General features: G+C 39.2%; 1 protein-coding gene across 1 annotated transcript; it reads right to left on the bottom strand.

Moving 5' to 3' along the window:
* Positions 1 to 2502: 2502 nt before the first annotated feature.
* PSMA4 (proteasome 20S subunit alpha 4) lies at positions 2503 to 10754 on the bottom strand. The gene is made up of 8 exons (XM_005419694.3): positions 10603 to 10754; positions 10344 to 10386; positions 9438 to 9600; positions 8037 to 8114; positions 7717 to 7805; positions 6750 to 6880; positions 6415 to 6538; positions 2503 to 5976 (listed from the first exon to the last, which is right to left on the bottom strand). The coding sequence occupies exons 1-8, from the start codon at positions 10603 to 10605 to the stop codon at positions 5822 to 5824; spliced, it is 786 nt and encodes a 261-aa protein (XP_005419751.1). The 5' UTR covers positions 10606 to 10754; the 3' UTR covers positions 2503 to 5821.
* Positions 10755 to 10849: the final 95 nt, after the last annotated feature.

Raw genomic sequence — 10849 nt, 5'->3', positions numbered from 1 at the left:
AGCGCTCGATAACCCCGGCACAGCCACCCGGGCAACGCCTGCTGCGTCTGCACTGTGCTGTTGGGAGGGCGCGAGTGTAAGTGACTTCTGGCGAAAAAAAATCTTTTAATTTCGCATCGCATTTGAAAGACTCGGTAGGGTTTTTTTTGTAAGTTTCTAAATCAGTACGATTTTTAAAAGTTTCTAATTTAGAATATTTTGGAACTTTTAATCTAAAATAGATTAACGCAAGCTAAAAAGACATAGGATATTTCCACATCTTTAGGTATATTACAGATATACAACATATATAATAAATACTCTGTACAAAACATCACTTTTTTCTGTATCAGATAAATAAAATCTGTTACAAAAGACAACTTCCAACACACACATTGTGAAATTTAATCAGTGATTTTTCCTAAATGTACAGTGGACACATTGCCAAAAAAATAGAAGCAGCTGGCAATAACACATTTATTACATCTAAGACAGTGTTTAGTATTTCATAGAAAAGACCTGGAAAGAAGGGCTAAATGACTTTACCGTGTTTATCAGCTTGTACATGAAAAGTGCTAGATACTGCATTCCTCAGGAAAATAGTCCTTATTTAACTCGAATGATTTTAGCAACTTTATACCTTTCTAAAATGAGCACTACCCAAACAGCAATTTCATTAATCATGTTGTTGATCTTCAAAATTCTTTTATACCAGTTATTTTACAGAAAAACTGCATCTCTCTGTGTAATCAGTGAATCTTTTCAATGACCAAAACAAAATACTGGAGCATTTCAATCCCTTTCTTAATTTTTAGGCTCATGTTTTTCTGTATTATCTTTCCCTGCAGCCATATTTGGGTTGTGCATGTCTGTGCAAGACATAATGCAGGCTGTACAAGCACACACAAAAGGCTGCTTACACAGGAGTTTCTTCCAGCACACTTCTAGTGACAGGCTGTATTGATTTGAATGCTCTGCAGTAAATATGGTCATTTTATATATTAAGAATCCATTCGTATATGGCATATCTTCTACAGTCAAAGTATTCGTGTAAAGGATGCAGCATGCTCTTATTTTGAAACGCTTTATATATATGCAGTTGTCAACTCCAGATTTTATAGTAAATGAAAATTATATTTTAGCCCAAAACAGGGCACAAATGCCCACTTATTTTTTTTGTGACACTCTAGTTCTGCTATTTTCTGAGGCCTTCAAGAATTACCGGGCAATATTTGTACTGAAATTGCAACTCTGTAGTTTTGATGGAAGCTGGTTCACTACCACACTGCACCTGGTATTCTTAACATGAGATTATCAGGTAAAATCTGTATTTCTGAGCAGTGCAGCTGATGCATTTTAGAGCCATAATGTGTCGTTACCAATGTTGAACCTAGCTGCCACTAGAGTGTGCAGGACATAGGAAACTGGTTTTATTACATAACCGTGGATTTGTGTGCAGCTGGGTCCTAACTAGGCAAAACAGATGCTGTGGGATATAAAAGGATTAAACTGTCTGGGTTACATGCCTAACATTTTGCTAAATATTTTATGTAGCATCATCTGGCACACGTTAATTATGTTGTATTATTACTGTTTTAGAAAACACTAGTTATAAATAAGTAGATGTTTTTTCCTGCTGCTTTGAACTTGGAGCAGAATGTCAATAGTATCAGCAGCATGTTAAGTTTACTATTTACCATAAAGTGAAAGCCTGAACAATTACATGAGTAATGCTGTCTTTCAAAGGACCCTTGTCAGCAGGAGGTGACATCTGAAGGTCCCTGCTAAAGTACTGAGAATCTGCAATAAATTGGCTGATGGCAGCTTTTACTGTGCCCTGAAGAGTAGTTTAACTGGAAAGCCAAATGCCAAATTAAACCCGGATAAAAATAGCCAGCTGCTCAATTCTATTTGTAAAATGAGAAATGTTCTAAAAACTTTGTGAAGCTGAATTTTCTCCAGATTAAAGCTAGTGAATGGTACTCTTAGATCCAGAGTGGGTTTTCATATTGTAGTAGAAATAACTGCAATTAAAACTTGAAAATTAGGATCATTTTTACTGCAGAAGAACATAGCAGAAAACACTCTTTAAAGAAAATGAAAGACATTTAAATAAGTCCTAGGATCTCCACCAGTCTAAAACGAAACGATTTCTCTCATGTATGAAGTATTTGAGTGCACCAGCTTCTTGGACTTACGTGTCTTGTATACTGAGCTGTGTTATCCATGTATCACAGTCCTGAGGCCTCTGAAACCACTGAACACCTTTCAATAATTATACTCATTTTCACAACACATTTTATTAAACTTTCACACATTTTATTTAAATTTTCCTAATTTTAAGGTTATGAAGAGAAATAATAAATAATTACCTTAGGAATACATACGAAACCAGAAGGAACTGTCAAATTTAACATCAGGAGTTTTTTGTTGTCTCTTAATTCAGGTGCTTTTGTAACTGACAAGTAAAATATTTGGATGAAGAGGGAAGCATACCTAAAGGAGGTCATATCAGAAGCAGTCTTGGAATTTAATTTGACTTTATTTGAACAGAATACAGTCACCTAGAAAACAAGCTAACTATTTTTAAACACTGACAGATGCAAGAGACAGCACAGGTAATTATTGGAGAAGCAGTAGTTTCATTATCTCTTAAACTACTTAGAATAACAAACCACATTACAATTTCTTAGGACAATCTATTTGTGAATATTTGCATATTTGCCCTAACAAGTTCTATCAATCATGCACTCAAGTGAGATATAAGCTAACCAGTTTTTTAAGTTTACAAACATCCTATTATGCAAACAATATTAAGTAAATACTTTTACCTAACTGGAAAAATCTGTCACCTTCCACAGCACCACATGAAGATCTTGTTTTAAAAGAACATTAAATCCACAGCAATAGCTAAATATTTTAAATACTTATGTATTACACTGTAAACTCTATGTAAACACTACGTACACCAAAAAAAACCATACAAAGAACAGGAAGATTATTTTGATTAGCAAAGATACCTCAAATGTATCGCCAGAATCATTTTTCTGTTCTTACGACTTATCCCCAAACCACTCCCAGAAAAGGCACAGTTGGTGGTGATTTTTTTTTTTAAATTTTTTTTTTTAACACACAAAGCCAGAATCAATACAACAGGCCAATGCAGTCAAACACTGCTCTTATTTCTAGGAAGAACAGGAAAGAAACTTGCATTAGTGTCCAGATGGCTCAGGAAGATTCTAATAAAGAAAGATCTCCAGCATCTGCTTACTGCCCTAGGCTCAAATGCAGAAACTAATCCCAAATTAAATTTTGGTTAGGAGAACTTGGCTGTACATCTTGGACATGACTGCCAGCTAGAGTTACTTGCCTATTCCAAGGCAGTACTGAGGCTCAGCTCACAATCAGCTATTAATGGCACTCAGGAGAGATGATGGTTTTTTAAATTAAATTGGTAATTACTGTTCAAAGATTATACTCAAGAAGTATTAGACAATACTTCTTCCACTTTGTGCAAACAAAACCTTTAAATAAATAGATCTTTTAAAACTTATTACAATGCTTCAATACATTTATTAAAGTCATTCCAACTTTTTATTATTACAGTATCTAAAAAGTTCTCCTTTACCAGCAAATGATGCCATGTTTGGCAAGAAAATGATATTGGTAATTCTTTAAACCAAAATATGCATATATGATTTATCCCCATTTTTTTAGAAAAAATGCTTCTAAGAAAAATATTTTACTAAGTCTATATTCTAAGATATCTGATAATACTTACACTATTACACTAAACAAACTGCCTTTTATGAACTATATACATTGATGAACACAATCTCAGATGCACTAACACTTTCCCAGAAGACAGAAAGCATTGCTGGAATCTATCCCATATTGTTGCAAGTAATCTTTGAGAAGTGAGAAAAAACTCCATTTTGGCATTGCTGCTTTTAGAGCATTTTCCAAGTACTTGTGTAACCATCATCAGCGATCCAGAAATCTGCAAAAGATGCTGATATATTGCATTCATGGTATCAAAAAATAGAAAGATTGAGCACTGAATTTTTCCATAAAATGGAGCTTGAGGTATTTATACAATCCTTTATAATGGAGATTAAATATTACCCATTGCATGTTGTCTGCAACTATTCAGGACTTGTTACATGAAATACCATTCCTATGTTGTTATTTGGAAGACCTACTGTAGCACAAGGTGTAAATAAGTCAGTAGAACTTTCATTAGCTATAAAATGTGTGTATTAACAAAGTGCTATCCAAGTTCAGTGCTAAAGACTAAAGCAATTGGGCTGCACCAAGGCTTAGAGAATGACCAAGCAGGTCCTGCAGAGAACCCACAGCCTCCCCCCTCTCTGAACAGAGGCTGCCAGAGTGAGTGCAGGACAACTACACAAGCTGCAGCACAGACATCTTGAGTCAGATTCCTTCCCTCTGTTCTCCACAGTGACTCTTACAGCAGTGAACTCAAAAATGGGTTTAGTCGGGAGGAAGGGTCATTTCTGGCCATGTTGACAAAGTACATTTTAGTAAAAAATGTCTGAGATGGATTAAACCAACAAAACACTGGATGGATTCACTCTGTTTCTTTAAATGGTCCTATTAAATCCTGTATACATCCTTTGGGGTAGGAAAACCAAACCAACCTTACAAGATCAATACAATCCAGGGTGGGCACAAATGGGCTGGATCACTACTGTTATGGTTTGAAATTCAGCAAGGGCTCACTTTTAAGCACTCAGGCTTTTCACTTTCCTTTCGATATCTGAATGGGTGCACAGCAATTTTCAGTAACTTTTTATTTCTTTTGTTCACTCCAAATCACTTTTTTTTTCAGAAGTAGAAGAGATTTTTGCTAATCTGACAATCATACATTTTTGCATTCAGTAGTGGGGCAAGCTGGACAAAAATGACTATGATTCCTAATTAATGCACAATTAATTGGTGGTTAACTGGTTCGTTTTTTTGACTGGTGTATCAGAGAAAGGAATCAAATTCACTGGGGAAGTATCAGCAACCCTCAACTAAACATAAAACATCTTAATTTCCTTTCAGGATAAAATGTGAAGTAGTCAACATGGCCTAAAAATCATGCACTATTTTACTTACCTATTTGTACTTTGACAAGATAAAGCATTTTCACATGGCCTTTGTAAAATGTCTTTCTAGTTTGTGTGAATATAACTTGTGTTGTATGATTAATTCCTTAGAAAACACATGCACTTGTGAAGGCTATGATAAACTGAACACATTTGCTACAGGGCATTTTTAAAACACTACTGCTTGCAAGACCATCAGTTTGACAGAGCCTGCTATAGAACAAAATAGGCCAAAACTAAAACTTGGCATGCCAGCACACTTTAATTCTGTATTTGTGAAATGACTTTTCAAACTTAGGAGCTCTTTTCACTACCTTTAAAGGAAAACCCACACATACACACAAAATTCTAACAATTCTAACACCATATTTGTTCTTTACCAACTAGCATATACCTTGTTTTAATGGTTTAAAGCAATTAAATTCCTCAAGATTGTGCATATCCAGGCATTACTGAGGAAATAAAGACACTCATCACTATTCTTCTTAAATTTTATTCCATAATAAAAAATAGAAGATGAAAGAAAGAGAGTTCAAGAATTAAAGCAATTATTGGTCAATGTAAGGAGCAGTAAACTAATTATCTAAATGATGACTAAGGACCTGATTCATCAAAAGTACTTCTGGGTCCTCCATGGCATAGCTGTAAGGCTTCTACAGCACAAAAATCCAGATCATCTTTTGCTGAAGCAGGTCCTTTATTATCTAGAGAACACTTGATTTCATATTCTATTTATCCTTCTCTTTTTGTTCTTTCTCCTTCTTTTCACGTTCAGCTTTTGCTTCCTCCTCCTCATGTTGTTTTATCAATTGTTCCACCTCCTTTTGCTTCAGAACCCTTATTACTGTCTTTCCGTTCTCTCTTGTCAGTGTTGCAATTTCAACTGAAACACATGGAACAGACAGCAGCGTTTAGGCAGAGCAATCATCAGCAGGGCAAGGTTTGAGATCACAAGTGACAGTGAGGCAGAAGGCTCCAAAGCTCCGTGTGCCAGGCAGCCTGGCTGGAGGCAGCCACGCCAGCTCCCTGCTGCAGCACAGCACAGCACAGCAGCAGGGCAGCTCCTCTCAGGGCTCTGCTCCCAGACACACAGGCATTCCAATCCCCAAGCTGCAGCCTCACCTCTGGAGCGGGCCAACAGGGCCCATCAGCCTGGACTAAGCTAGCTGAATGCCTCTTGGGCTAAGGCTGAGAACTGCTGCATCTTCTGAAAACCCTTTTTTGTGACAACTGACACTCCAGTGAGCCACATCTGGAATATGCGCACTCACCGCTCCCTTTGTTTAAGCAGAAGGTGCCGTCCCGTGTCGAGAACGCTCACCTTTCTCAGCAGAGAGCTTGCTGACATCCATGGTCTTGTTTAGAACCTTAATGGCCAATGCCAGGGCAGTCTTTAAGGTCATTTCCCCTTCTTTGTAGTCTTGCTTCAGCATTGACACGGCTGCCTGTAAATTTCACAGAAATTAAAACTTTGGGCAATCAACCACACAGCCGGGGTGTGGGGTTTTGCCAGATAATACTAACACGTGAGTTAGCAGCATTCCTACAATTACCTGTAAATCTCTCCTGCATTAATAATCAACAACTCAGCTTAATTAACACAGTACAATTTGCACTTTTTAACTTGTCTTTTTGAGAAGAAAAACCAGAACTTACAGCACTATTATTCCCAATGCATGTGGCCTTCCACCCTCCATAATTTCCACTAGGATCACTTTGGTACAGCTGAAATCCATAATGCTTATCCCAGCCAATATAGAGCAATGAAACACCAAAAGGACGTTTTCCTGTTGAAAAGAAGGCTATTAGCAACCTAAATTTAGTAACAAGATTGGTCACGAGTTAAAATTATTTTCTTTGATTTCATTTTTCAATCTCTTCCTGTGAACTTGGATTTAACACAGTTCTGCACTTCTGTTGCTTGAGATAAGCACGCCAGCATTTCCTTCTAAGTCAAGGGGTGGAAGGCAGCAGAGGTTTATTCCATTTAACCTTAAAAGCAGTTCATTTGTGTCTCCATGAAATTGTAATTTACTATCTCAGAACTTTAAATCAAAATGTAGTATTTCAAGTATGTAGCTTAGCTGTTAAAGCATTTAACTTAGCAATGTCAAAAGCCAGGTAGTTTAAAAGGTAATTCTCTCTCACTACATATATGTAAAACAATAAAACAACACAATCATCAGTTCACATACTAAGGAACGCTACTTACAATATCATTTTCAAACATGTTGCTTGAGCCACTGATACCCCTACATACAGCCTTGGTTTTGCTTCATTGTGCCATTATGCTGGATGGGCTCAAAATGTTGAAAGGTTGCCTAAACAATTCTTGGCTGGTCTTTTGATGGCATTCATTAAATGCAAGAGCACTCAAGGCATTCTATGCAATGAGCCAGCATCTCAGCCATCAATTTCTCAAGCCATAAAAAGCAGAAGCCACAGAAGCAAAAAACAGTAACCATGACTACCCATTCCCCTATTAAATTAGGCTATTTTTTTCCTAAGTATAACTTTTTCAGAGAATTCAGTAGAACTGTCCACAGACTTAGATCCTTCACATTATGTAAGAGAATTGTTCTTGAGACATTTAGTAACACAATGATCCATCACACTTCATTACCTCCAAACTGTGTATAAGCCTGCTTGATATCACACAGTGCTGTTACTAGTTGTTCACAAGGAATGGGCTCTTGATACTGTAACAAATACCTAATATCAAAGAGAAAAAAAAACAGTTTTCAAAACTTGTTTTGCTGGCCATATCCTGTACAACATTTAAGAGGAAACAAGTTCCCAAGTTAAGAGCATCTGTGATCTAGCTGTTCTATTTCAACCTGTTTCTGATCTACTAAATGCATGTTCATTCTGATCTAATGCATAAAGAGAGCTGAATGTGGCAGCACAGGTGAGTAAAACAATGTTGGCTGTCAGCAGACCTACCTCTGTGCAATCAGTCTCAGCTCATTTGTTAGAACATTGGCATCTGAAGTTATTCCTGCAACGCTGCACGCCATATCCCTGCAAGAAAAGCATACAAATTAACTGAATTCCTGTCAATCTCCAACCAACTCACATCTTCATACAGAGGTTCAAGCAGAGCACCTGCTCTGCTGTTGGGCTTTTCTCATCAAAGCTACACAGCTGCCATACAAAATGGGTTCATCAGCTCCTGCCTTCAGGGTGCACCAAAAATATCAGTAACCATTTGCTAAGAGTAGAAGTGGAGAGCCAAAGTCAGTAAGTCAGTATGTTAGTTATACAGACAGTTCTGAGAAGAGTGTCGTGCCAAGGATGATGAAGTTTTGAGGGGTTTTACAAGAGCCATTAGGCACATACATACAGGTGCCTCTCAGGAGGCCACCAGACACAGCACACCTCAACACTGAAGGAGGCACACAGATGTGACAGGCCTTCAGTGGGAGCTGCTGGCTGACATGTGGCATCTGTGTAACTGAAACTTTGTGGTCTTGGTAGGACCCTAACAAAAATAAGCACTTCAATCCTTGATTGTTTTGTTGGATCTTAATTTATTATCTCTTTAGCTCAATCTGATGTGCTACAAACCTTCTGCTACACAGAAAAGATTTGTGAAATTAGGAATTTTCCAAAAGATGGAAGGGCTGTTCTAGGTGACTACTCCAGCGTGCTGTTACACTGCCTCCTTGAAAATCCAGTACTCCATACCATTCCAGGTGCTTTCAAGATCACCATGGAATAGGAGGCAAACAAGATGGAAAACTCTGTGTTCCTTTGCAGCTTTTGTCAAGGATGAAGCTCTACACCTCCCTTGCAACAAAAAAGCATAATCCATAAAACTCTTTGCTCTGACATCACAAATTTAACTTCCAGGAGCTAGAATGAAAATGATAACAGACAGACGTTTCATCTCTGCTACAACTGTGGCAAAGAAGCCCAAGGCACATTTTACACAGTTACCTCAGACTTTCCAAGCCACCAAAGAAAAACAGATGCGGAAAAGGAGCTGAAATAGCGTGGTAATTTTTGTGTGCACTCTTTATTCTGCCCTCTAATGGTATTTTGTAAAGCTGAGACTGCCCAGTTTTCTTAACTGCTACAGTACCATTACCTTGTATGGTGTAATACCAACAAACAGGCTATTCCACCTAGAAAATTCTCCTGGAGATTAAAATAAAACACCAGCAATACTTCTACTTTAGAAGGGGAACTACTAAAGTGAACAATGACAGAATAGTCATACTTGTCTAAAACACCAAACAAAAAGATTATTAACACTTCAAATAAAATAAGACCAGGTTATGTGCTAATCAGCACTTTGTTGTTAATAACATCACAGGACATTTAATCACCATTTCAACTTACTCATTAAGTTTGTATATTTTCTCTGAGAAAAACACTTCATCGAGAAGCTTGTGAATGTTGCGCCGCTCTGCTGCCAGCAGAACTCCATCGTTTGCTAGAATTCCCAGGCAAGTGCCCGCGTGGCCAATGGCCTCCATGGCATACTCAACCTGGTACAGGCGACCTGGGAAAGGATTGGAACTCCTGTCATCAAAAAATGACACTGCACAAGACCAACTGCACAAGGTGACCGAAAATTACAAGAATCTGACAAGTGCTCATTGTCCCATCTACTTCTTCAGTCTCTTACCAGTCAATTGTAAATTAATTGGCTGAAAAGGAGGAAGAAATAGAGAAGGAAAATAAGGTAATATTGGACATGGCCACTGGGGAAAAAAACCCCTTTCTATAAAAAAACCCCACCTTTCTAGAAAAAAAAATAAAGAACTCCGTGCTGCAGTAGAATAACCCAAGACAATTTTTCAGTAAACAAAGAAACTGGATTTCTTGGGTTCTTCCCATCTAAGAAGTAGGAAAACATGGTTTGTACATACTTGTTTCAGCATGTACAAGAATAACGAGGAAAGGCGTGACTGCACCCGCAGGACAGAGGACATTCTCAGGGGACAGTGACAAAATCTAACCATGCTCAAATGAGAGAGAAATGGTTATTTCAAAAATATGGCACGTGATACTACTCACTAAGAGGACTCAGTCTCATTATTGCTTCAATCAGAATGAATTTGAAAGTGTCCACTTTGGACCCTTTCTGTCCATACAGAACTGGGTGTGGGCAATATAATATCTGTAATTCATATTCAAGAGAGAAACATGCTACTAACAACCACCCTTCGTGCAAGTGTTTTGATAGTTTCGAGAAGACAGAACAGTCAGAGTTGACTTGAAAGTGTCAGGTTAAAAAAATACCTTCCGGAGAAAATATGGTAGTTCTGGAGTCATATCTTCGAGACTGTAAAAAGAATAGCTCAGTAAGTATCACCAGTCTCTTGTCACCGACGCCATAGAACCCCTATATAACAGACCCAGCCATTCGGTGACCTCGGGCTGCTCACTGCTGCCCGCAGCCCGGCCCCTGCATTGTGACCGCCGCCCGCCGCCCCCGCCCGGGCCGTGACTCGGCAGCACCCGCGGCTCAGCAAAGCTCCGGGGAAGGCGGGTCACTCACCATGGTGCCGGGGACGCGCCAGGGGCAGAGGGCAGCGCGCCGGCAGGAGAGCACAGGGCACGGGAACCGGCACCGGGCCTGCGAGAGAGCACAGGGCACGTGAACCGGGAACCGGCACGGAGCGCCCCCGGCACGGCCCCAGGGGGCGCTGCCGCCCGCGCCCGCACTGCACAGTCATCCTCAGCGCGGCAGAACGCGAGGGCCGCGCCGCCTCCCGCGCCGCGCAGAGACGCGTCCCGCGCCCCCC

This window comes from Geospiza fortis, unplaced genomic scaffold (genome assembly GCF_000277835.1).
Source record: "Geospiza fortis unplaced genomic scaffold, GeoFor_1.0 scaffold171, whole genome shotgun sequence".
In the NCBI taxonomy this organism is placed as follows: Eukaryota; Metazoa; Chordata; class Aves; order Passeriformes; family Thraupidae; genus Geospiza; species Geospiza fortis.
Note: the sequence above shows the minus strand (reverse complement) of the source record. Positions and strands in the feature narration are given on the sequence as shown.